The sequence below is a fragment of the Thunnus maccoyii genome, chromosome 12 (genome assembly GCF_910596095.1).
Source record: "Thunnus maccoyii chromosome 12, fThuMac1.1, whole genome shotgun sequence".
NCBI lineage: Eukaryota > Metazoa > Chordata > Actinopteri > Scombriformes > Scombridae > Thunnus > Thunnus maccoyii.
The window spans coordinates 15,533,728-15,560,704 of record NC_056544.1 but is presented as its reverse complement, the minus strand read 5'-3'; the positions used below and the strand labels follow the sequence as shown (position 1 = coordinate 15,560,704).

Sequence of the window (26,977 nt, the reverse complement as noted above, 5' to 3'; positions counted from 1 at the left end):
TTCTCTGACACAGCATCAAAAACTGAACGTTTCGGTTTTTAACAAAGGTTGATTTATTGCAGAGCTATTGTACAGGGTTACATAACATTGTGTGGGTGCAGTTTTATTGTTTTTTTTTTTTTTACTTTTAATGATGGTATTAAGCCAGCTGACTATAGATGGGACATGTAGATTTTATGTCCTGTTCATCTGTACTTTGAATGGGAGGGGTGTTTATGAGTAATAATATTCCAGTGTATTCTATCTGTGAGAGAATAGGAAGTCAAGAGGGAGGAAAGACCAATTTATTATACTTTATCATGCTGTCCAATAAGGCCCAGTCCGTTCCTGCCAATGCTGAGTTATCAATGAGATAAATTGCAGCCTTGAAATTACCACAGAGATTAGTTAAAATCAATTTAAACTTCACAGTCATGGGATTTATTGCAGGATTGGATTGGATTGCATTACAAGTGGTAAGTGTACAGGTAAAGCTAATGAACTGTTCACTCTGTCAATAAATGGTAAATGGAAGGCACTTATATAGCCTAGTTTTCCAACCACACAAAGCGCTTTTGCACTACAAGCCACATTCACCCATTCACACGCTGATGGCAGAGGCTGCCATGCAAGGTGCCAACCTGCGCTTCAGTAGGATCTAATCATTCACGCACATGTTCACACCATCCATCCGGGCACACAGCACACAGCCATCCAGGCACACAGCCATTGGGAGTAATTTGGGGTTTAGTATCTTGCCCAAGCACACTTTGATATGTGGACTGGAGGTATCGAACTGCCGATCTTCTGATTAGTGGACGACTCGCTCTCTCTCCTGAGCCACAGCTGCCCCAATAGACATTGGTTAAATATTTGAAAAATGACAAGCATTCTGTATGATGTTGTTACTGATAATGATTGAAACCCCAGCAGAGCATGATCATTTTACTTAATTATTTCATTCATAATATTCTTTCATTATTAAGTGACATGTTTAGATCTTCCCCTCATGTAAAAGTCAAGTAATTTTAAAGGCCAAAATACGTTTGACAGTTAACAGACTGTTAATGTCTGACACGAATGTGAACTGAACTACAAGTTAAAGGATCTGTGTTTTAACCGCTGTGTAATAATGGTATTCACTGAATTGTAAACATAACTAGCATGTTTCTGTCAATATGACAACTTTAAAAGAGGCTCCCTCTTATCGTTGGTATGTACAGACTAATGTGGACCCCTCCATCATCAGCTGTATACACAACCTGTCTTGCCACATCGTTATAACCCTGCAGCACGAAGAGCAGGGCTGCCAGTACAAGACCACAGAGGCCAAACTGTTTCTGGCCGTCCAGGATTAGATTACCACCATGATTGAGAGTGAGAGTCACACTTATACACCTCAGGATTGACATCAAATTCACTCTGTCAGGGTGTTGAGTGGAGCAGGTGGACCCAAATGCAGGAGACAGCAGGTAGGCAGGATCAGATGCAGAATATTTAATGATAAACACGAATCACTGAGAAACACGAACAGGGAACACTAACAATAACCACAGACGACTCAACAGAAAACTGGACAATAAATACACAGGGTCTGATTGCAAACTGAACACAGGTGAGTGAAACAAGACACAGGTGAAACACATGAGGCAATCAACAAAGGTGGGAAAACACAGGAAGTAAAGGTAACAAAATACATCTCTCAATACATTTCACACTGTGGAAACTGCAAGCTGACAACACTTATCTATTTTCTTGCAGCCTCCCTCTGCATTGTGGGCATCAGTAACTTTCATTTTCAGTCTCACACAGCTGCTTAGAGGAACCTATGTTTGCTGAGTGTTTGCACAAGGTTTGAAGAGTCAGAGTATTTGTAAAGCTTTGAAAACACAGGAAGTAAAGGTAACAAAACACAAGGAGAAAACATTTCAAAATGAAACAGGAACTAAAGTAATCAGACAACAGGTGACACAACACATGGGCAGACTGGGAGCTGATTAACTGGGGAAGACATTATGGGACAGAGTCAGACCTGAATGCACTTCCTGCAGGTTTTTTGCAGTCAAATGGGGAATTTGTTTTGCGTTTCTGACCAGCATATGAGCAGTTCTCTCTGAGAGTTTTCTTGACCTCCACAGTTCCCCTAAACTGCCATCTCTTAATACATTTCACACTGTGAAAACTGCAAGCTGACAACACTTATCTATTTTCTTGCAGCCTTCCTCTGCATTGTAGGCATCAGTAACTTTCATTTTCAGTCTCACACAGCTGCTTAGAGGAACCTGTGTTTGCACAAGGTTTGAAGAGTCAGAGTATTTGTAAAGCTTTGAAACTGGCACCAGCTGACATTTCCTGATGACAGTTGTTGCTATGCCTAACGAGCTGATTAAGGTCTGAGACCTTGTAAAAGAATCTGAGACTTAAGAACTCATATGGTGCCCAAACTTGTGCAAATGCCACAATGATATATATATATATTTTCAATTTATGTCATAAAAAGTAACTATGCAGTAATGTTTGGTGAAAATATTGTGTGTGTTTTTTTTCTCCATATCTTAGAGGCTGTGTTTACATCTTTACAATTTAAAAAAATCACCAAAATATGTTATTTGTCAAGGGGTGGCCAAACTTTTGCATACAACTGCACATTCAAAACACTTATCAATAAAGATGAGTGAATGTCCTGTAGAAGGGTGGACATTTGGCCTTTGTCACATGCAAAGAATTTGGTCAAAATCATTAGACCATAAAATCCTGAGCTGGACCAATACATTTTTCTTATAGTTTAACGAGCCCTGCTTCAGATGAAATAATAAAATCGTGGACATTTTTTTTTTTTGATAGAAAGTAAACCAGGTTGAAATGGCACCAAATTGTAGGAATGATCCAACTACACTGTAGAAACAAGCCCAAAAACCCCCCCACTACCAATATTTGTTAGCGACTTTACAGAAAAACAACTCGTTTACGATAAACGGATTGTTTACAGGATCTGAGGGTAACTTCCCAGTCCTCGTGCCAGCTGCAGCAGCCAATCAGAGGCGAATCGTTGAACATTTAAAAGAAACTAGTGAAAGCGAAACGAAGTGAGATCCGCAGACATAGTGGAGGAAAGTCACTGCCCTTGTTTGGCTCTGTCTGTCGGGATGTATTAGTTGGTGCACGAGTTACACTTAAATGTCTTAAAACAATCCTGACTATTTATAACTCCGGAGCCTTTTGTCTATCCTTGACGGCTGAACGCTTGCTGGATTTTGAAGCTGGGAACAAGTAACGCTTGAAATCGAAAATGCATCTTTCTGGCATTTTTGTGTTAATGTTGTGCCACTTGTCAGGAGCTGTCTCGACCCCAGTAGGTAAGAAGCTTGTCTCTTAAAGAAGCTTAAAGACAATAATAATAATAATAATAATAATAATAATAATAATAATAATAATAACACACAAACCTGAAAATGGACTGTAAAGTCAACGGCAGGACAACTTTATATAGATTGCGAACTGACGTTACCATAGCAACCAGCTAACGTTAGCTTGGTTACCGCTGTTCATAGTTTACAGTTTATTTTATATCCTGTCTTTCAGTCCGCTGCAGTAAGACTTTATGACTGTATACTTTTACTTCTGTAAGTTACTTTCACAGGACAGGTTATTTACACCTGAAGGGTATCATGTACGCCTGTACAATGTCAGTACAATAGCCCTGCTGTAATTCCTGTTTTTCTTTTAGCCTCAGTGTTCAGTTTTTAGCCATATAGCCTAGTATTGTATTGGACTGCATTATAATCATCCACCCCAATTACAAACATAAGGGGATTTTATTGGAAACATCTCCCAACATACCAGTGCAACACCACCACAGAAGTAAATCAGCTTCTCTCTGACTGTGACAGGACAAACAAGTATTGTTGGTCCACTGTTTTTGATTGCGTTAGATTTTAAAAGTTTACCTGGTCAAGCTGGTAACACAGTGTATTTGTATTATGCTAATTTGTATTCCACTGCATTTATTTGACAAATGCAATGACTAGTTATATTACAGATGAAAGATACACTATGCACAGTGCTACCAAACATTTATAGTTGGACCTAGTGCCAAATAAACAACATTAAACCATTTTATATGAAAAACTTAAAAATTAATCACACTGAAAGGGACTATTCAGCAGAATGATTGGTTTTACTTTTGATTTCACAGTTATTATTTATGCATGTTTGCTAAAGAAACATTTAAATGAAGGACTATTTTCAAATGACTAATTCAACATTGTGGCAGACCTGTTACTACTTTTATTTAAGGATTTGAGTTTTTTTACAAGTTACATTTGAACCTTTTTCTCATCTCCTGTTACATTGCTTGAAAACATTCCCACATAAGCACAATCTTCTCCCCTTAGATACAGTCATAATTCAGGTTCAGCAGTGGGGAGTGGTGGGGGACCAGCGGGTCGTGGAGCAGGTCCTTCTCAATGGAGTCCCTTTTATTGGCACAAGCAAGGAAGTCAGCAGCATTATCCAGACCATATCACTTGATGCATTCCTTTCAACACTCACAAGTCTCAACCAGATTGCAGTACTGAGTAAGAAAATCATCCTGTACTATTAATGAATGTCATGACTCAAACCTGATCAAATCTCAGGGTCAGTCAAATGTTTTATTCAATATATTTTATTGAATATTTTAAAAATAGCCTTCATCTCACTCCCTAGGAAACCACACTGTCCTTCGGTCTCGTGAGTGCATACTGGAGGGGTCTCAGCTGCTCTGGACTGACCGTATGCTCTATGATGGAGAGGTCTACCTGACTCTGGATCACAATGATACCTGGACAGCCCACTTAACACAAGCACTGGCCTTCAAAGCTCTGTGGGACCAGGAAGAGCAGCACACAAGGACTGAGAGGATCCGCCTTCAGGAGGGATGCATCAAGCTGATGAGAGAATTAAGGCTTTCTGGGGATCAGTCAGGTATATTTATTCTTTCTACAGGTTGTTTGTTTGTGTATTTGTATTAAAAGTGCTGTTCAAATAAAGTCTGATTGATTGATTGATTGATTGATTATTATTATTATATTTATATTATTCAGGATCTGTAGCTGTAGCTGTCTGATAGTTTTGACTATTAATAAGGTTGAAAATGAAGAAAAATGCTTGAATGTGGCTGTGGTCAGGTTACAATTTTTGGCATGTTTTCCTAGTTCCAGGTTTTCATTTTCCCCGGTTTCTGATCCCAGTCTTGGCGCTGCTGGCCTTTATCGGACTTATCATAATCAGCCTCTTCCTCTACAAAAAACAGGGTGAGTAAATGAGATGTTTACTTTCCACTTGGATAATAATAAATCAAGTCATACAGAGTGGAATATGGTCTTGTGCTGTATACTGTGAGCAAAAAGTGGGAATGATTTAATCTTTAGCTCATCATCCACATACTCATAAAATGCAGCAATACTTGGCTTTACTTTAAAATGTGTAATGTCATATGATTTTGGTTTGGAGTCTCATACTCATGGGGCCATGTGTTTTGTCTTTATCTCATTCTCTACTTAGGCATGCGGCACCCTGGAGGTAAGAAAACAACACTCTGTGTTTTCTTTTTAGTCTCTGTACACTTCTCAGTTAACAATCTTAGAAGAGGATTGATAGAAATTAAAATATATTAAAGGAACTCTGAACAATAAAGCCACAGCATGTTTATGTTCTTTTAACTTGTAAGGTACTAGTCATGTAATTTTGTACAACTTGATTGACTCTGATACTGTATGACCTCATTTTTATTAGACTGAATATGACTGCAGTTGCCAGGTCAGCCATTGACACAGGGATGACTGTTCAAAAATCCAAAACAGTTCAGTTAATGGATACAAAAACAAGTTAATTAGAAGTGATATCCAACACGCTTGATCCCAAATCAGTGAAAGTTATATTGGCCTGTTGTTAAAGACTAATTTGTGCTCTTTGATTTCTTTGCAGGTGTTATTGGCTCAATTATACATTACCCTGCGAACACGACAGAGCCTCCCTAGACAAAAGGCTGACAAAGCTAGGACTGATTAACAGGTTCACATTGCAGCTCTCTAATTTATGACTACTGTTGGATGACCACTCACTGATTTAACCCTTTTCCTTCTGTATGAACAGTGTCGCTCCATGAATGTAACCAAACCTTTGCTGTGTTACCAGCAGCTCACTGTAATGAACCAAATGTGTGTGGTCTAGATTTTAGCCACATTATTTTAAGCACTTTAACCTGCATGTGTTGCACTTAACACTTGTGCTTCTATTGTTTAATATTAATGCATACGCACACATGCAAATATGTTCACTGCTGGCAGTAATTTACAAGCTTCTTTTTGCACAATTAAGAACTGTGAGGGCAGACGTTTGCATTACTTCTGGACTAAGCTATTTAAGTAAACAGTGTGAATGTGCAATGGAAATATTCTGTTTCAAGCAAACTCAGTACAATATTTAATTTAAGACAGAAAATGGATTTTGTCCAGTTATCCAATGAATGTGACTGTGTGTGTTGTTGTTTAATATGTAATACCTTCCTTTTGGATTAATATTTCATTGTGATTGTCTTGTGTTTTTTCTTATTGTGTGTTCATCTAAAATGTACATAAATATTTAATTAAAAATACTTTAATTACTTTTTGTGTTATATTGTCATTTATTTATCACTTAGTGTAAGGTTACCTTAATCTATTATTAGAGCAGCTGTTCACTTTGTTTCTTTTATTCTGGAAAGTTAAGGGGTGCTTGGGAAGGGCTACCTCTCAAACTGAAAATTAAAAGGAATTTCTTATGTGGTGAGTGAAATGAGGAAAATTTGTCAAAAAGCTTTTAATCTGAATTGGTGGACTTGATACAAACTATTTTTCCTACTACCTACTCATTTTATTTAGTGTATTTGGATATTGCCTCAGAAAGTACTGATAAGACGGCTTAACGTGAAGGAAGATTGCTCCTTATGACAATAGCAGATTTACAAATTCATCAGCCACCTTATCCTCTTGTTTTCCCAGCACATAACTAGACCTTAAAGACACTATTACATGAAGGATCAGATATATGTAATATCTTTTTAATTTAGTCACAGACTGAATGTTCTCTTTTCAGCTGCTGAGTGTTATCAGTGTGTCATTTGTCTGTTTATGGTGCTAACATTATTTTATTTTCACAACTTAACGCTCATTGTTTGCTGAGGGGCGGCTGTTGTTCATACATGTCAGTCTATAGATGATTATGTTTGTTAATTTTTCTTGTTAACTGTGGCAGTATTGCGCTTTTTGGTGATGACTCCTTTATATTCATATAGTTTCATCAGCAGGATTTGTTCTACTACTGAGAAGAACACTGCTCTAGTTTTCCCTTCTTTTTGCGACATTGTATCTTTTTGACAATCAACTGTTCTGGGCTGCTTATGTACTCTGAGCATGCATGCACTACAAGATTATTCAGGCCTGGCTAGAATTAGCGTTGACTAGACACCGCTGAATTGTGTTAGTGGAACAGCTCGGTCCTCAAGTGAAAGTTGATGTTAATTCTAGCCAGGCTTTTTCAAGTAAGTGCTGCTTTCTTTAGTTTTCTTTTTTGTCAGAAACCATATCCCCCCAGAGGTGTTGGAGCACAGCCTTAAAGGTGCTATGTGAAGTAGGGTGAACAGATTGTAACGTAACTTAAAAAATGAGACCTTCCCTGACTTTCTCAGTCACCTATTACAGCCTGTGGACTGATTTCTATGTAAAGGACTCAGGATGATTTTGGAAAATCCAAATGATGTGATGTTTATGCACACTCCTGAGTGCCTCGTCTCTCTCCTGCCCCCCTACAGAGTGCAATACTAGCTAATATTGTTGATGTTGACTACAGTTCACTTGTGTCATCAATGAGAAAGCAGTGTCATCAATGAGAAAGCATTTCTCATCATTCCGCTGAGCACCTTTAAGGCTATAAGGTGTGTTTGTATTTTTTCTGTACAAGTCTGTTTATTTTTGTGTCATATAGTTTACAAGAAATCATTTTCTGTTAAATCACACAGTGCAGAAAACCTTTAGTGTTACATTTTTTGTGGGTTGAACCTTTTCAAAATTGCACCTCTGTCAACACATCATGCAACAGATGTGGATTATGATATTAAGAAATGCCTAATGCCTATTACCACCACCCAAACATACTCCACCCAGGAAGTGTAATTATAGATACAGACTCTTCTTATGCAATATTAAAACAAGGGTAATGTATTACACTTAAATTGACAGATTTGAATTCACTATGTAAGAAATGTAAAACATTTACATTTTTTAAATTGTTTATAGTGCAATACAAGTGACCAACATGAAGACATATACGACACAGGACAAGACAAGAAGGAGAACTAGAATCAAACAAACTAAAAACAAAAAGTCAAAATAAAAAAGCAAAACAGCAACAATAATAACAACAACAATATAACAGACAGGTAGATATCACAGCTTGCAAACACTTTTCATAGTCATCTAAAAGTCTCTCAATCTTTGTATCTGGGATTTTCTCCCATTCTTCCTTGCAAAAGGCTTCTAGTTCTGCAATATTATTGGGCTGTCTTGCATGCACTGTTCTTTTAAGATCTACCCACAGATTTTCAATTATGTTTAAGTCAGGGGACTGTGAGGGCCATTCTAAAACCTTCAGCTTGCTTCTCTTGAGGTAGTATTTGGTGGATTTCGAGGTATGTTTAGGATCATTATCCTGTTGTAGAAACCATCCTTTTTTTCAGCTTCAGCTTTTTTACAGATGGTGGGATGTTTGCTTCCAGGATTTGCTGGTATTTAATGGAATCCATTCGTCCCTCCACCTGTGCAATGTTTCCTGTGTCACTACCTGCAACACAACCCCAAAGCATGATGGATCCACCTCCATACTTAACAGATGGCAAGATGTTCTTTTCATGAAGTGCTGCTCCTTTTTCTCTCCAAACCTTTGCTGATTGTGGCCAGAGAGTTTTATTTAAACTTCATCAGTCCGCAGCACTTGTTTCCAAAACTCATCAAGCTTCTGTAGATGTTCTGTTGCAAACTTCTGATGTTGGATTTTTTGAGTATGCAGGTAAAGTTTTCTTCTACTGATTCTTCCATGAAGGTTTTGTTTGTAGCATCACTGCACAGTGGAACGGTGCACCACCACTCCTGAGTCTGCTAAATCTGGTTTTATGCAGTCAAATGGGGGTTTTGTTTTGCCTTTCTGACCAGCATACGAGCAGTTTTCTCTGAGAGTTTTCTTTATCTTCCAGATCCCCAGAGTTCCCCTAAACTGCCATCTCTTAATACATTTCACACTGTGGAAACTGCAAGCTGACAACACTTAACTATCTTCTTGTAGCCTTCCTCTGCATTGTGGGCTTACAGCTGCTTAGAGGAACCAATGGTTGCTGAGTTTTTGCACAAGTTTTGAAGAGTCATAGTATTGTAAAGCTTTGAAACTGGCACCAACTGACATTTCCTAATGACAACTGTTGACACAACTGCCGATTAAGGTCTGAGACCTTGTAAAAAGAATCTGAGACTTAAGAACTCTTAGGGTGCCCAAACTTGTGCACATGCCACATTGTTTTATATATATATATGTATTTTCAATTTATGTCATAAAAAGTAACTATGCATTAATGTTTGGTGAAAATATTGTGTGTGTTTTTTTCTCCATATCTTAGACAGGCTGTGTTTACATCTTTACAATTAAAAAAAATCACCAAAATATGTTATTTGTCAAGGGGTGGCCAAACTTTTGCATACAACTGCACATTCAAAACACTTATCAATAAAGATGAGAATGTCCTGTAGAAGGGTGGACATTTGGCCTTTGTCACATGCAAAGAATTTGGTCAAACTCATTAGACCATAAAATCCTGAGCTGGACCAATAGGCTACATTTTCTCATAGTTTAACAAGCCCTGCTTCAGATGAAATAATACAATTTTTAATTTGTTTTAGAAATTAAACCAGGCTGAAATGGCACCGAATTGCAGGAATGGCCCAACTACACTTTAAAAACAACCCCGGAAACCCCCACTACCAATATAATATACGCAATAAGCGACTTAAAAGAAAACACTACTCGTTCATAATACACAGACACTTTCAGAATGTCAGGGTGACCTCCCAGTCCTGTATCAGCCAATCGGTGGAGTCAGTTTAAGACAAGAAACTGTAGTGAAACAGAAAGGATGTGAGATGCACAGGCAGGGTGGAGTTAGGTAATTACTCTTGCTAATTACTCTTGCTCATCGTTTCGGTTTTGTCCATCCTTGACGGCTGAACGCTTGCTGGATTTTGAAGCTGAAAACAAGTAACGCTGGAAATAAAAATGCATCTCTCTGGCATTTTTGTGTTAATGTTGTGCTTGTCAGGAGCTGTCTCGACCCCTGTAGGTAAGAAGCTTGTCTCTTTGCATTGCAGTTGAGCGTAAATTTTTGAAACAACAATAACAACAACAACAACACACAAAATACCTGAAAACGGACGACTTTCTGTAGCCTTTGAATGGATGTTACTATAGAAACCAGCTAACGTTAACTTGCTGTTCATAGTTTACAGTGCATTTTATATCCTGTCATTCAGTCTAGTGCAGTAAAACTCTATAACTGTATACTTTTACTGCTGTGACGTTACTTTGACAGGAAAGGTTAGTTTACACCTGAATTAGTATAAAGAAGAGTATCGTGTACACCTGTACAATGTCAGTAAAATAGCCCTGCTGTAAATCCTGTTTTTCTTTTAGCCTCAGTGTTCAGTTTTTGTTGACACTGTCAGACGGGATGTTACACCCACTCTATGGTTATATATGAGGCCATATAGTTAATGGTGTTCTATTGGACTGCATTATAATCATCCACCCCATTTACAAACATAAGGGGATTTTATTGGAAACATCTCCCAACATACCAGTGCAACACCACCACAGAAGTAAATAAGCTTCTCTCTGACTGTAACAGGAAAAACAAGTGTTGTTGGTCCTCTGTATTTGATTGTATTAGATTTTAAAAGTTTACCTGGTCAAGCTGGTAACACAGTGTATTTGTATTATGCTAATTTGTATTCCACTGCATTTATTTGACAAATGCAATGACTAGTTATATTACAGATGAAAGATACACTATGCACAGTGCTACCAAACATTTATAGTTGGACCTAGTGCCACATAAACAACGTAAAACCATTTTATTTGAAAGCCATAAAAACTACAGTAGTAGTAAAACAGGCTGAAACATATAACATACTACTTGGTATATCCTTTTATTCTATTTTATTTATTTATTTATTTTTTATGATTGTTCTCCTTTTTATAACCTACTTTTTATTTGGTTTTACTTACTTCAACACATCTACTCTCTTTTAGTGTTTTATTATTTTATTTCATTATTATTCCTTTATCCTACCACTGGTGTTTCCTCATTGCATTGCATTATTGTGTAAAGCACTTTGTGTTACATTGTATTTGTATGAAAAGTGCTGTACAAATAAAGTCTGATTGATTGATTATTATATTTATGATATTCAGGATCTGTAGCTGTAGCTGTCTAGTTTTTGACTATTAATAAGGTTGAAAATGAAGACAAATGCTTGAATGTGGCTGTGGTCAGGTTACAAGTTTTGGCATGTTTCTTAGTTCCAGATTTTAATTTGCTTCAGCTTCTGATCCCATTCTTGGCGCTGCTGATCTTTATCGGACTTATTATAATCAACTTCATCCTCTACAATAGACAGGGTGAGTAAATGAGATGTTGACTTTCTATTTGGATAATAATAAATCAAGTTGTGCAGAGTGGAATATGGTCTTGTGCTTTATACTGTGAGCAAAAAGTAGGAACTGTTTAATCTTTAGCTCATCATCCACATACTCATAAAATGCAGCAATACTTGGCTTTACTTTTAAATGTGTAATGTCATATTATTTTGGTTTGAAGTCTCATACTCATGGCGCCATGTGTTTTGTCTTTATCTCACTCTCTACTTAGGTATACGGCACCCTGGAGGTAAGAAAACAACACTCTATGTTTTCTCTTTAGTCTCTGTACACTTCTCAGTTAACAATCTTAGAAGAGGATTGATAGAAATTAAAATATATTGAAGGAACTCTGAACAATAAACACACAGCATGTTTATGTTCTTTTAACTTGTAAGGTGCCAGGTGTACAACTTGATTGACTCTGATACTGTATGCCCTCATCTTTATTATGACTGAATATGACTGCAGTTGCCATGTCAGCCATTGACAGTTCAAATATCCAAAACAGTTCAGTTAATGGATACAAAAACAAGTTAATTAGAAGTGATATCCAACACGCTTGATCCCAAATCAGTGAAAGTTATATTGACCTGTTGTTAAAGACTAATTTTTGCTCTTTGATTTCTTTGCAGGTGTTATTGGCTCAATTATACATTACCCCCGAACACAGCAGAGCCCCCATAAACAAAAGGACAACTGATTTAACCGTTTTGCTTCTCTGTATGGACAGTGTCACTCCATGAATGTAACCAAACCTTTGCCAAACCTTTACTAACAGCTTACTGGAATGAACCCAAAGTGTGTGATCTAGATTTTGGGCCACATTCATTTAAGCACTTTAACCCACATGTGTCGCACTTAATACTGGTTCTTCTATTGATTAATAATCATGCACACACACACACACACACACACACACACACACACACACACACACACACACACACAAACAAATATGTTCACTGCCTGCAGTAATTTAGAAGCTTGTTTTTGCTTCTGGACTAAGCTATTTAAGTGAACAGCAAATGAAAATGGATTTTGTCCAGTTATCCAATGAATGTGACTGTGATGTGTTGTTGTTTGATATGTAATACCTTCCTTCCTTATGGATACATTTTTATTTGGGATACTGTTAATTGTTATGATTTTCTTATGTTTTTGCCTATTGTGTGTTCATGTAAAAGGCACGTTTTGAAAGGGCACTGCACTACTAAAGCAAGGAATCTCTATCCATCTGTCTATCTGTCTGTGTTATCTATGTGTGTGCGTGGGTTTGTCCTTCGCATATCTCGAGAACCGTTCATTCGATCTACCTCATGCCTGGCAGGTGGATTGCTGGGGAAACGAGGAAGTGCAATGTTGATGTGTGAAGTTGTTTGGATGAGTGGTTCTCGAGAAATTCACATTAAAAAAAACCCTCATAAATAACAATGATTTGCTTCTTCTTCTCCACGTGGAGTCAACGAACAGAAATACAGACAGCGCCATTCTGCCATTGCAACCCACATTGTGGTCAGAGGTGGGATTACACTTAAACTTGAAAAGTTTAAGAGACTTAAACTCTGCTATTGAACTGTGTGGTGTGAACGAAATTGTCATGTACGTTCAAGACTTAGTGTTGGATGTCTCAGGTACGTTCAGAAAAATATAAAAAATACCTCATAAACAGCATTGCTTCTCCGTCTTATGTGCGAGGAGTCAATGAGCGGAGATACGGACAGTGCCACACTGCTATTGCAACCCACACTGGTCAGAGATGGGATTACATCCGTAGTGATAAGAACTACCATAGAGAATGAATTGAAAAAGTTTAGAGTGCTAAACTCTATTCCCGTTCCTCACGCACGGGAACTCTGTATGTATGTTCAAGACATAGTACAGGATGTCTCAGGTACATTTTGAACGGGCACTACAGTTCATCTGATCAACTTCAGCTCAACTCAAAATTGTAGTCTCCAGATATTCTGCATGTGAGGCGTTTAGGGAACATGGGTAAATGATAGAACTTACTGAAAGCCTGTGTGTGAGGCATTTAGTGAACATGGGTAAATTGTATTTTACATAGTTTGCATGAGAGGTGTATAGGGGAAGGGCACTCTTCCCTCTAGGTATTGAGAAATCGTTCCGAACAAGCACATTTTGAACGGGCAATGCACTAGTTAGCTTAAAACCCCACTGGTTACAAAACATTTGACTCGGATAACTTGGCAATTTCTACTCATGTTTATAAGAAATTAGAAAGAAATTGAAGTTAAATTGCAAAAAAATAAGGTGCTGGTTGAAGAAAAAGTAAATATGATGGAAAGAGCAGAAAACAATGACATACTAGCATAATAGTGGGGCTCATCATGGGCTAAATCATGTCTAACGGAAAAGTCTACCGCTCCATGAGAAGGCCTGTGGAAAAGTCATGGGGAAACGTTATAACGTTCTAATGTGGCCGTGATTTGAAATAAACCCCTAAATTGAATTGCAGACCTTTCGTCTCTCTCCCTCATCACAAGTTCTTTGTCACAGCAACATGCAGTATAGCTTTCATGCTGATGCATTGCACTCAAGGCAGAATTTTCTGAATGAATTTAAGAACAATAAGAATATTCAATGCTTTGAAATACATTTACCACCATAAACGTCTGTGCACCACAAACACGTATTATAAATGTGATTTTTCATTAGGGACCCCCATCAGATGAGTAGACCACAGGTAGTGGTGACAACATAAACGATGGCACAGTGTCCCAGGAAGCAAATACTAACGAACCATCAGGTGGATTTATGGATTTAACTGGATTTAACATTTGAAAATGAAGAAACTACATTTAAACTTCATCTGGACTTTGAGTCGAATTTGTTTTTATGGAATATTTTGCATCTCACAAAACTAAATCAAGCTCTGACAACCCCTTTTGGCCAACAGATGGCGATAGGTCTTTTTTTTGAGAGTGGCCTGTTTTCAGCCGCTGCTCTGACAGGAAGTTCCTTCCACCAATCACATGAACGCATTCGTAAACGTAACCATAGCGATAACGGCAGCTCCTTGAACGAACCAATCGGCGCAGCGCTTTCTGGCATTTAAACCGTGTTGGCGTCATCGTCACGAAATTCAAAAAATTGTAGCAAAGCAAGGAGAGAGAAAAGCCAGGAGTGCAACAGTGTGACACGTTTTATTGAAGAGGTGAGACCATTTCGTCTGTTTTTGAAGTTGTATAAGTATTTTTTAGGATTCAGGACAGAGGGACTTCTTTTAGTTTTCGACGGTAATTGCTGTAACTTTTAAAGCGGTTGATACTGTGAAATTAATGCTAACTTGTGCTCATACACTCTGACCTACGTTAGGGCAGCTGCATTCATTATTTAACGCTAGTAATATTGTATTGGATGTAATGTAAAGTATGTTTAGCTAACATGAAACGAATGCTTATACTAAACTGTCTCACACCAGCGGCTAACGTGGTGCTAACGTTAACACGTAGTTAGCATGCCAGCTAACAAACGACTAACAGTACCCCGTTTTTAAGCCACATTCTTGACTTAAAACCAAGTTTATCACAAATATTGTCCAGCAACTGTAACATATCAGATTTTTTTCAATGTGCTTTGCTGTTCAGGTCGTGTGAAACCTGAATAAGATGGCGCAGTTTGGGTTTGAGAACGACATCCACAGTATCTTGAAGCTGGATATGCCCATCACAAACGCTCCCATGGCGAGGTGGCAGAGAAAAGCCAGCTCATCAAACTCAACCGCACTGACGCCTGGAAAAAGTGCTAATGTGTCGCTGAGTTCATCCAAAACACCCACCAAAACACCAGGTAATGTCTACACACTGTCTTCATGCGGTGTTACTTAGTTAATGATCAGCAGCAGACTTCTTGGACAACACTTTGTAACTATATCTTAAGAAATGTTAGCCACTGAGGATCTCCCTTTATATTTTAGGCAAAAATAAAAAACAAACGCCCTCTAAGATGGGAGGTGACCGTTTCATTCCCATCAGAAACAGCAAACAGATGGATGTGGCAAGTTTCCTGCTCACAAAGGAGAATGAGCCAGTGGACACAAACAACACAGCAGGAACATCAGTGAGGATTTTGAACTTTAATACAAAACACCTACCTTCATAAATAAATAAATTAATCAGCTTATTAAAACTAAAAGCATTTTATTAAAACCATCTTTTTTTTTTTTCTCAGGAAAGCCAGAAAGCCTGGTCCATGTCACTGAATGGATACAACATTGAAGATGCAAAGATCTTGCATCTTGGTGGGAAGCCACTGAATGCTCCAGAAGGTAAGAACATTGGAGTGCCAACAATACTGTATGAACATAGAAACTGAGGGTTTTTTTTTTTTAATTTATGGTCTAATTTACAGGATATCAGAACAACTTGAAAGTCCTCTACAGTCAGGTTACAACTCCAGCCTCCTCCAAAAAGACAAGATATATATCTTCAACTCCTGACAGAATCTTGGACGCTCCGCAGCTTCGAAATGATTTCTGTAAGTTGTACATTTTAGAGGTTGTTTCTAATACCATTAGTATTTTTATTTTGTCAAAACAGGAACTAATCATGTCTTAGAATCACAGCAATCCACTGAGGATGGTTATGACCAATATGATAAATACATTAGTTTTCATACTAGATAGATAGATAGATATAGATCTTGTATTCCTGTACACCTCTAATTATTTGGTCTCTTTTCTCTCCCCAAGATTTGAATCTGCTTGATTGGAGCAGTCGAAATGTTCTCGCTGTTGCTCTTCACAACAGTGTGTACCTGTGGGATGCCACTCAAGGAGACATCATTCTTCTCATGAAGCTGGACTCTGAGGAGGACTACATCTGCTCAGTGTCCTGGACCAAAGAAGGAAGCTACCTTGCTATTGGCACCAGTGACTGCAAAGTTCAGGTCAGTGTGCCAATAACACACCTGCCTCACTTCATAACGACACACAGCCTTAAACACTGCTTTCAATTTTTTTTTTTTTTTTTTTTTTTAAATAAATTTTCCTCAGTTGTGGGATGTTGAGAATTTGAAGCGTCTACGCAGCATGTCCAGCCACACTGCTAGAGTTGGTAGCCTGAGCTGGAATGACCATATCCTTTCCAGGTACAGTTGCTCCCTCCATCTGATTTTTTTTTTTTTTTTTAAACTAACAATTCCAGTGTTTTGCTTTTGTTTAGCTCAAATGTAATATCTTCTCCTCCTTCCACCCCCCCCAGTGGCTCCAGATCAGGACATATCCACCATCATGATGTGAGGGTGGCAGACCATCACATCTTTTCGCTGACTGGTCACTCGCAGGAGGTGTGTGGGTTGAAGTGGTCCCCAGATGGGCGATACCTGGCCAGCGGGGGCAATGACAACTTGGTGTGTGTATGGCCCCGCGTGCAGGAGGGCAGCGTCAGCAACGAAAGCCAGTCAGTCCGCTGCTGGAGTGAACATCAAGGAGCTGTCAAGGTGAGCAGCTTCATACTCAAACTAGCACACAGAATTCGAATAAACTATTTAACAACTTGCCAAATATCCAGGACAATATGGATATCCTGGACATTGCTTATATTAAGCATATTAAACTACCAGGATAAACTATAAATACAGTTCATGAATTATCAGCATGTGTCAAGTTTTGAGACTCATTCTTTTTTTGCTATTATTCTAGGCTTTGGCCTGGTGTCCATGGCAGCCAAACATCCTTGCATCTGGAGGTGGTACTAGTGACCGTCACATCCGCATCTGGAATGTAAACAGCGGCTCCTGCATCACCTCACTTGACACTCAGTCTCAGGTAAACACAATGTTCCAAACCATAAAGTTTCAGTGGTTAATAGTGATTTTAAGAGACTTTATTTAACCTGGTGGTGAAGACTTTTCTTAAACTAAACATAACTTTGCTTTTCAGATCTCCTCCTTGGTGTTTGCACCAAACTACAAGGAGCTGGTTTCTGCTCATGGATATGCCCACAACAATGTCACTATCTGGAAGTACCCTTCTCTAACCAAAGTCACAGAACTCAATGGTACGTAACGGTTTAGTGGATTGGGTCTGTTCTACTTCATTCCTCCAGTGAACTGGAAACTGCTCTTATGTTTTTTTGCTTGTCTAAACATTGTTTTTTTTTTTTTTTTTTTTTTAATTTCAGGCCATGAAGACAGAGTTCTCAGTTTGACTCTGAGCCCAGACGGCTCTACTGTCGCCACTGTTGCTGGAGATGAGACAATTCGTCTGTGGAAGAGCTTCGAAGTGGACCCTGTTAAGAAGAAGGCCAAAGAGAGGGCAGTGTCTAGCAGTGTCATTCATCAGTCCATCAGATGATTTTCTTGGCCTTTGCTGTTGAGGTTTTTTGGTCAATGGTGAATTATGTACAAATGTTTTTTATTTAATCCACAATAAAGATTTCCACCCAGCGTTTTAGCCATAACTGGCATCTAACTGCTCATGTTAGTGGTTTTAATGGGTTGTTGGTATCAATTGTGTATACAGGTCTGCTACAGTGGTTAAAGTACAAGTGTAGTTTATTGGCTTTCAAGCAGTTTTGTTTTTGGCTGGACCGCAACAGCATGCCCAGCCCTATAAACGCAAATGTCTGTGACTGAGTGAAGTTACATCATTTGTCAGCTGAGTGTCATCACTTCCTCTATCCGTCGTTTGAAATGAGAAGCCTTGTAGTGTTTCATACATGGGCCAGCCATACGGTTTTGACCTAGTCCTGTTGAAATGTATTTATGACCTCCAGTTAGCTTTTATTGTATAATCAGGGTGTATTGCGTACATTGGACTGGGTTATGAAATAAATGATTTGTTTACTATATCTGCTTCTGAGAGTTAATCGGCTTTTATTGTATTTTAGTGTTGCAAACTGAAGAGATAAGACAAGTTCCACATTTCTTAATTTGTATTTTTTTCGTTGAAATGTCTTGAGGTGACAGATCAAGTAATTGGTTTTAGCCCGCTAGCCTAAAACTTGACCCTAGATTTGCTGGACATGAGGCTTTCTTTCTTAAAAATTGGTACCCAAAATAACACTCTGCTCAACAGTTCAGTTAGCTAGTTTAATGTTAAATGACATCTTCTCACTTGACTACTTTCTTCAACATCTAATTGTGGCTGTGACAAACATAAGATGCTTTTGACTGCTCAGCATGTATGCAGTTTTTATGATGTAACCAAGACAAACATACATTCTGCAGGTCCAAATTTACATTCATTACCTACCAGACATGATCTAAAGTATTTTAAGCAAAAGGAAGGATATCGTTGAACATTTGTAATCAGTACGTAATCAGTACATAATCAGTTTGCAGGTTATTTAGAACGGACAGAGATTTGGTCCAATGCATGTTTTCACTCCAGCGACTCCTTCAAACAGCATGAAATAACTACACATGCTCATTTATGTTCACTCACAAAATTAGTCTTCCAGCAGAGGCTTTAGATCTGCATGGTATAGAGATTATAACAAAACATTGTAGGCTTTTCTGTCTGTTTAAGTCAGAAACATGTTGATCGTGAAGATTTAGCTAAAAGGAAAAATATAAACAACTCCTGAATACACCTAAATATCTAAATTTGAAAAAGGCTATCAAAGATTTAAAACTAGAACATCCTTCCACAGTGACATTTTCTAACTCATCAATGCACACGTTATCAATAACAGCATTAACACTTTAGTTCGGTTAATCAGTGTATACACACACATATTTGTGCAGTGAAATTCAGACACAGCCATGTACCTTTTTTATTAAATCCAAATTTAATAGAAAGTAAACTTTCTCTATTTCTATTAACTTCACGCACAGTGTGCTGAGAAAATAGACCACGATACAGTGTTGCAACAAATGATGAAACTCAGAATGGACAAAAAAGGATGAACACGCACAGCTGCATGTATGTCACTATCTTGTTATGCAAAATTGCAAAATTCATCAATACTGTAATATACAGTAAAAAAAATCCTTTCCAAAATTCTTGAAATTGAAAAACTTAGATGTGGTATATTTCTTACAAAGTGCACACTATAACTACTTTCCAAATGACAGAGACCTTTATCTAAAATTTGTTTTATTTCAAAAGATAAATAAAAGCAGAAAAAAACTAAATATTTGACATTTACAATGAAAACTCTTTTTTTGGCATAAACTTTGCAGTTATTTACATGTGCTATTCTTCAGTGGAAACTGTGTGATACTTCCAAGCAACAAGGGTCATGCCTGTCAAACAGCAGTGTCGGTTTAAACATGTGGGTGAAGCCTGAGTTGAAGAATACTATAAGTGACTAAATTAGCACCAATCTTCATACAGTGTGTGTCACAGTTAGTAGTTTTGACAACTAACAAACACAATGTGGCATGAAGAGATCACTGGCAAATAACAAAAATGCCATTTATATCCCACGAAGTGTGCATATATTTTCAAAAAAAGACGAGACTTATAGTTGAGACGAGACTCGGATAGTTTAGGGGTAGAATAGTGAAATCTGAGTCATTCCAATATGCTACAGGATATGATGACCAACATATTCAAGGTGGCCTCCTCTTATGCCTGCTTGTCATTTTTAGAGTCACAGAGTTAGATTTCCTTGACTTTTCCCAGGAGGATTTTTCCATTAGTGTGGTGGTGCGTGTTTCCATTCTCCAGGTGTTTGCCGTTGGCCACCACAGTTATAGGTTCGCTGCTTGAACCATTCTGTTTTGGCTTGTCTACTGCAGCAGGGAGCCGTCTGCCCTTTATGTAAGCCTGCACCCAAAAGTTGGAAAAGAGGACGAAGAAGAAGCAACCATACATCCAGATGAGGTGGATCCATATGGGAACCTGGTAGTCACACTTTTCCATGAAGTAGTACTGGCTGATGTGAATAGAGACTAGAACAAACTGCGTCTGTAAAACAACGGGGAAAATAGTTTTTTATGAAGGCGGCACAAATATCAAATGGTTCAAAACTGTAGTAAAAAAGGGGGACATACAAGTTGGATGGCGGTCATGTACTTCTTCCACCAGAGGTATTTCTGGAAGCGAGGTCCTGCAGCAGAGAGTCCGTAGTAAGAGTACATGATAACGTGGACTGTTGAATTCACCATGGCATGGAAGGAGCCCATTCCTCCAGCTTGAGAGAAAAAAAAGAAGAAATTATATATTTCATAAGACATTTAAACACAACTGCACAGTAATCTCCACAGTTATTGTTAAGTTTTTTTGGATGTGAAGTGGTGCAATGACTGTCAAGAATCACCTATAAATTTTGAAGATTTCAAGTCACGTCTGGAGCTAAAATACTTTGTTTATGCTTAAAGTATGTATGTAATGTATTAAGTATTTTACATGGATATTATGCAGAGTAAACCTCACCAGGAGTCAGGGTGACACCCCACCACCACGACCAGGGCATGAAGGAGTGATGGAATACATGGAGAAATGTGATCTGGTTTTGTTTCTTTCTCAGCACAAAGAATACCTGAAAAGAAGTTAATATAACACACAAGATATGTCACGAAAAAGGTCAAACAATGAAAAAGCCACCGGAAAAGATGAAAATGTCCTTACTGTGTCGAGGAGTTCGATGTATTTTGAAAAATAAAACAACCAAGCCACTCGAACCATCTGGGGGAAGGAAAAGAAGAAAATGTCAGATATTTAACCGTGAAATATCAGTGGTTCTGTTGTCAGGAGGTGAGGACACTAATCTTTAATTTCCTGATGAAAAAGTAAACATAAGTACTCTAAAAATGCTTCTCAGGCTTCATCAGGATGACTAAATTCTTAAAAGTGCTCTCTCTCTCTGAGCAAAATGATGACTTGACAAATGCTGAGTAATTTACTGCCTTACCCTAAGCGCCTGCGGGCTGCTCGAGAGGTCAATAAGGTCACATCTCCATGTATAGGTAGTAGCCCATCCAGACATCATGAACTAGGTGCCAAAAGACATCAGCAGGAGGCGGTTATTTTCATCACAAGCACTTTGGTTTATGAAAAGTAGAGAAGCACGACTGCTAAATCTCTTGAGGGATCCGAGTCATCATTTTTCTTACCTCATACACTATGTAGGCGTTCAATAAAACCATGCTCAGGTTGTAGATGATCATGGCTGAGTTTAGACGGAAGGGCTTGCGGTTAGCCATCAGGCGAGGTCCAGCATACACTGAGAAGAAGACATAGCCCAACAGGATGGCGGTCATCTGTAGTGGACTCTGCATCAGTGGGTAGTCTTTGACTCTGGCATCTGGAAAACACACATTCATCTCTGTCATCACTGTAACATACACTTTAAATTCAGTTTATCCACAGTTTTGAGCAGATTAGTGGTGTCATTTTCAATCAAATTTTTTTCTCCACACATCAGTTTATTTGCTATAGATCACTGGTTACTTGGAGATAAACACATCAAGTGTTAATTATAAATCTGTAAGGGAGACAAATGAAACTCACCAGTTCTTGATACTAGAAAATTGTAGAATTCTAAAACGTTTGACACAACTTCTCGCAGCATGGTGACTGTTTGATTCTTCTTCTTCTTCTTCTTCTTCTACAAACCCCTGAACAAAAAATATGTAAAGACAAATAATCAGAAACTGCCAGGAGTGAGGCTGGCTGGGCAGGTGAGCAACAAAGCGACCTGTCCACCTGCTTCCTCACAGACTGAATAAACAGGAGACAGCTGCAGCGGCTCATCAAACAGCACTGAGTGCCCTTTGGTACAACCTTTAAAAAAACAACAAAAAAAAAAAACATGTTGAGGAAATCTACATTAGGACCTCCTTTCAAAGCCTAATGTGAGATCAAAATCATGGTGATTCTAGTACAAACTGAGCTTCATTATTGTATTTTATTAGTCAAAAACAAAACACTGCTTCAGTATTAAAAATGACACCTTATGTCAATGTTGAAGAGGGATTATGAAACATCTGAAATCTGCTGTCAGTCTAAAAACAATGAAATACTCTCTTGCTGACTTACAGAGCAAGTCGAACAGGTGAGGCAAAGAACCTGGCCCATATAGCTAGACTAACAAACCACCTGAGCTACCAAAATATGAGGTGATCATGATTTTCCAGGCTATAAAACTACAAAACAACCCAAAGAACAGGTTTAAAGATTAAGAGTGATTAATGTTTCCCTCCCCTAATCCAGAAGAAGCTAACTTTACCACCGAACTAAAGGAGTATCTGGAAAAAAAACACACCTGTCTAACCACAATGCATTCAAGAGAGATGTGCCCTTTCATTCAATAAACATTACACTCAACAACACACACAAATGATATGAGTTTAGCAAGTATGGCAACATCTCTGAAACTGTTAAATTATCAGCTGTTGTGTTGAGTGTGACTCACCACACAGAGCACAGCACTCACCGTTTGTGAGGAAAGCAGCTGCACAGCCAGAGCAGGCAGCTCTCAATCCAGAGGATCCAACAGATCGGTCAGACTGATCAGGTGGAAACCAGAAAAAATGCAAAGCTATTCCTTAGGTTGTGGCTGAGATCAATGTGTAATGTCGAGATATTTTCACACACACACAAAATCCAAGAAGAGCTGAAACTCTCCCAAGTGAGAGATGGGAGAGAGGAGGCAAATGAGAGATGAGTAAAAGTAAAAGGCCAGCAATGATAACTTTGGCACTAGGATCACTCAATTTAAACCCCAGGCCACTACTACAGACCTTGCTAGTTTCACGACCACACCCTGTTTCAATGCTAAGCTCCACCTTCATATCCTCACTTAGCCTGTTTGTGATTGGACGGTTTCATCAATGGTGATGAAGGGGATGGGGTCAGAGAGCTGCAGGCCCCGGTTGAAGAAACCAAGACCCAGGAGTGAATGGCCCCATTGTTATACAAAGAATATCAATTAATCAGCGTACAAGCATAAAAAAATAACCACATGTGAAAGATGAAACCAAAATGAAATAAAAAGACTGAAAATCTCTAAAATGTCTTTCCAGTGTCAAAACACATTTTTAACAGTTGTACCAATCTCAAAAGATTTAATAATTTCACTTAAAGTTATTTCAACCACACACACACACACACACACACACACACACACACACACACACACACACACACACACACACACACACACACACACACACGATATGTGCTAAAGGTGAAATCAGATTTCATACTTTCACAAACCTAACGTCACATTTTGTGTCGCCCATCCCTTCCAGTTTTGCTGCACAAGAGGCTGGGTTCCAGTCCAGTTTTACCTGTTCCCCGAGCACCGGTGATGAAGGGCGTGAGGCCTGGAGAGCAGTTGCAAATGTACTGCTCCACCATCTGAATGGTAGAAAGAAAGGTTGACTGGTATGAAAGGAATCTATGCACGAGAGAGAGAGAGAGAGAGTGAGAGAGATAGAGAGAGATAGAGGGAGGATCATCATCATCTCTCTGCATGGGGTTTGACACATGATGAAGTGCAGGCAGGAAAATCCTAGAAATTAAACCATGAAAGAGGTGATTCTTGTACATGACATGGAAAATTTTCATTGGAAAAGTTAAAAATACTGAAGAGACAGTTTTATTTTAGTTAAAAAATGTGCCTACACTGATGCAAGGTGACATTGTGCTTTTTTTTTTTTTTTTTTTTTAGGTTTAATGTAAGTTAGAATAAATGACTGCTTTTTGAAATTAAGACAATGGCTAAAACTTGACCAGTGGCCACTAAATTACCACTTCTAGGTGTGGCTCTCTGTCTGACTTGCCTTATGTCACCATAATCTGATATGGCAGAGAAACCGAGCTCGTTAACATATTTAACATCCCAGTTTCACTCACTGACCTCTAAAGGGAGTGAGGGGTGTGTTTTTGCAGAGAGGAGGCTGCAATGAAGCATATCTTCCAAAGATGGTCGCATCTATATACAGTATCATTCATGTGCAGCCAAGGATGTTAAATAACAACAAGTGCATCTATAAGTGATTGGCAGTAATAGAACAGCGATATATCTACACTTCTATCATGTGTTGCTGCTGTTTATTCACTAAAACTGTGTGCAAAAGAACAAAATATGACCAAAACTTGTCATTATTCTGACTGATGGAGGTTGAAGTGACATAAAGTGGATGTGAATGTGAGAATTGATGTTATTGTGTCTATGGTCAGGCAAACTTCATGGTCAGCTGTTTCTCATAGCTGCCATATTACTAAACACTACAACACAGTCCCTGTTCTTCTCGGTCTTGTGACTGTTTAATACTGACTTAAGTTTAGGTTTTGCCCAATACCAAAATCTATTACATTGAGACTAACAACTAACAAAACAGCATGACGTTGTCTGTGGACCATAGCTCCCTGCTATACTGAATAACTGGAGAATAGACAGCATCCTCGAGATGCTAGCTGTCCTCAATTAGCCAATTTTGAAAAATAAGACAGGGCAGATGCCTCTGGATGCGAGAGATCGAGCATGGCTGCTTGAGATGCTGAAATGAATGAATGGACTCATTAAACATGAATGTGAACATGCATTTCTCAGTGTGATTGTTTATGAAATAGCAGTTAAGATTGCCTAACACAAGTGACATGGTCACCAAAGCTCATAAATTCACTTTTCAGTGACACTGACATTGTTGAAATCTGGTCCATCACTCTTTTGTGTTGTTTTGTAATGATATGAAACTGGATTCCTTGTGTGTTTAGCAAAGTTTTCTAACAAGTATAAGTATAATAGTTTGCATCATTATTTCCATGCTAACAGACTATCTGAGCAAAAACATATAAAACTTGCATTACTTTTACTCCCTCACTAATGTCTTGAATAATCTGGAGTTGACATCTTAGAGATGGAGACGATAGTGTTCATATTTGAATGTTCAGGTTTCTAATCTGAACAAATTCATGTCAGTACTGACTTGTGATTGTCAAAAGGGAGTAAAATTTTCTTTCTTCGACACACTTTCTTTTAATGGAATCAGTTCGGAAACCGGTCTATTAAAATGCCACCCCGCCAAAAAAAACCCTGTTTTGACTTTTTCATATTCAGAATTTCAGACATTCATTATTCTTACCAGTGTAAGGACAGAGATTTAACAGTTGTACCACTCCCATAAGATTGAGTAATTTAACTAAAAGTAAATTCAGCCATGCTCATACATTCACAAAACCTAACGTCACATTTTGTGTTGCCCATCCCTTCCATTTTTGCGGCACAAGAGGCTGGGTTCCAGTTCAACCCTTGCCACTATGACGAGCTCTCCTGTGCCTCTGGTTTTACCTGTTCCCCGAGCATGAAGGGCGTGAGGCCGTGATAGCACCTAAAAATTTACGCCTCCATCAACTGTTCGTTAGATTAAATGAAAGGAATCCATGCAGGACAGAGAGAGAGAGAGAGAGAGAGAGAGAGAGGGGGGGGGGGGGATCATCATCATCTGTTTACATGTTGTTTGACAGTTTAGCACATGGTGGTCCTTCAATGAAGTGCAGGCATGAAAATCCTAGAAATTAAATTATTAAAATTGTGATTATTGCACAAAATTCAAACTAAAAACATGAAAAAGGTACATTTTCATTGGAAAAACTAAAGAGTTTTATTTAGTCAAAAACATTTGCCTATACTAATGAGGAGGTTTACTGTAAGTTAGATCAAAGACAGTTTGTCACAAAGTTAATTCTGGAGGGAAAACAGCATCTGGTGTGCGTATGTCATGCAATTTAGATTTTTTGAAATTAAGAGTATGGCTAAAACTTGACCAGTGGCCACTTAAAGGTGTAGCTGTAAGTCTCATTTGCTTTAGGTCACCAAAATCTGAAATGGAAGAGAAACCAAGCTCATTAATATAATTAACACCTCAGTTTCACCCATTGACCTCTGAAGGGTGTGAGGGGAGTGCAGCTGTTGTTTCTGCAAAGAAGAGGCTGCACTGAAGCATTTCTTCTCAAGCTGGCTGCATTTATGTGCAGTGTCATTCATGTGCAGTCAAGGATCTATAATAACAACAAGTGCAGAACCTTGATATATTTAACGTAACAGTTCTACTATGTGTTTCTACTGTTTAGTCACTAAAACTGTGAGCAAAAGAACAAAATGTGACTAAAACTTGTCATTATTCTGACTGATGGAGGTTGAAGTGACATAAAATGGATGTGAATGTATTGTCTCTATAGTCAGGCAAACTGCATAGTCAGCTGTTTCTCACAGCTGCCATATTACTACAACAACACACTCCCTGTTCTTCTTGGTCTTGTGACTGACTTAGGTTTTGCCCGACAGCAAAGTTTAGTACATAGAAACTAACAAATAAC

At 38.4% G+C, this 26,977-nt stretch overlaps 3 protein-coding genes across 7 annotated transcripts; 2 read left to right on the top strand and 1 right to left on the bottom strand.

Moving 5' to 3' along the window:
* Positions 1-1,333: 1,333 nt before the first annotated feature.
* Positions 1,334-6,627, top strand: LOC121907931. Of its 4 annotated transcripts, none has more exons than XM_042427494.1 (6): positions 1,334-1,451; positions 4,380-4,556; positions 4,687-4,944; positions 5,175-5,273; positions 5,524-5,541; positions 5,947-6,627. In XM_042427494.1, exons 1-6 carry the CDS (start codon positions 1,436-1,438, stop codon positions 5,997-5,999), a joined length of 621 nt encoding a protein of 206 aa, XP_042283428.1. In that variant the 5' UTR covers positions 1,334-1,435; the 3' UTR covers positions 6,000-6,627. The 4 variants fall into 4 exon arrangements, with proteins under 4 accessions (XP_042283428.1, XP_042283427.1, XP_042283426.1 ...); XM_042427493.1 differs by having other exon boundaries at positions 4,374-4,556; XM_042427492.1 differs by lacking the exon at positions 1,334-1,451 and adding an exon at positions 3,003-3,335.
* An 8,181-nt stretch (positions 6,628-14,808) lies between these two features.
* cdc20 (cell division cycle 20 homolog) lies at positions 14,809-18,551 on the top strand. The gene is made up of 11 exons (XM_042430022.1): positions 14,809-14,914; positions 15,348-15,549; positions 15,677-15,819; positions 15,931-16,027; positions 16,111-16,236; positions 16,451-16,647; positions 16,754-16,848; positions 16,962-17,199; positions 17,402-17,527; positions 17,642-17,759; positions 17,883-18,551. The coding sequence occupies exons 2-11, from the start codon at positions 15,369-15,371 to the stop codon at positions 18,053-18,055; spliced, it is 1,494 nt and encodes a 497-aa protein (XP_042285956.1). The 5' UTR covers positions 14,809-14,914; positions 15,348-15,368; the 3' UTR covers positions 18,056-18,551.
* A 994-nt stretch (positions 18,552-19,545) lies between these two features.
* Positions 19,546-23,423, bottom strand: elovl1a (ELOVL fatty acid elongase 1a). 2 transcript variants are annotated; one of them, XM_042429418.1, is made up of 9 exons: positions 23,088-23,423; positions 22,358-22,435; positions 22,163-22,269; positions 21,766-21,956; positions 21,564-21,644; positions 21,281-21,337; positions 21,086-21,191; positions 20,704-20,843; positions 19,546-20,617 (listed from the first exon to the last, which is right to left on the bottom strand). In XM_042429418.1, exons 3-9 carry the CDS (start codon positions 22,221-22,223, stop codon positions 20,309-20,311), a joined length of 945 nt encoding a protein of 314 aa, XP_042285352.1. In that variant the 5' UTR covers positions 22,224-22,269; positions 22,358-22,435; positions 23,088-23,423; the 3' UTR covers positions 19,546-20,308. The 2 variants fall into 2 exon arrangements, with proteins under 2 accessions (XP_042285352.1, XP_042285351.1); XM_042429417.1 differs by lacking the exon at positions 22,358-22,435.
* Between the last annotated feature and the right edge of the window lie 3,554 nt (positions 23,424-26,977).

Bases quoted from the DNA above. Each gene is read 5' to 3' on its own strand.
- LOC121907931 (XM_042427491.1), top strand. From the start codon at position 3,269: ATGCATCTTTCTGGCATTTTTGTGTTAATGTTGTGCCACTTGTCAGGA. The intron at 3,336-4,373 runs GTAAGAAGCTTG...TTCTCCCCTTAG, and splicing joins AGCTGTCTCGACCCCAGTAG to ATACAGTCATAATTCAGGTT. The intron at 4,557-4,686 runs GTAAGAAAATCA...CTCACTCCCTAG, and splicing joins CAACCAGATTGCAGTACTGA to GAAACCACACTGTCCTTCGG.
- cdc20 (XM_042430022.1), top strand. From the start codon at position 15,369: ATGGCGCAGTTTGGGTTTGAGAACGACATCCACAGTATCTTGAAGCTG. The intron at 15,820-15,930 runs GTGAGGATTTTG...TTTTTTTCTCAG, and splicing joins ACAACACAGCAGGAACATCA to GAAAGCCAGAAAGCCTGGTC. The intron at 16,849-16,961 runs GTACAGTTGCTC...CACCCCCCCCAG, and splicing joins AATGACCATATCCTTTCCAG to TGGCTCCAGATCAGGACATA.
- elovl1a (XM_042429418.1), bottom strand. From the start codon at position 22,223: ATGCTGCGAGAAGTTGTGTCAAACGTTTTAGAATTCTACAATTTTCTA. The intron at 21,957-22,162 runs GTGAGTTTCATT...TGTGTTTTCCAG, and splicing joins TTTTCTAGTATCAAGAACTG to ATGCCAGAGTCAAAGACTAC. The intron at 21,338-21,563 runs GTAAGGCAGTAA...TCCTTCCCCCAG, and splicing joins GCAGCCCGCAGGCGCTTAGG to ATGGTTCGAGTGGCTTGGTT.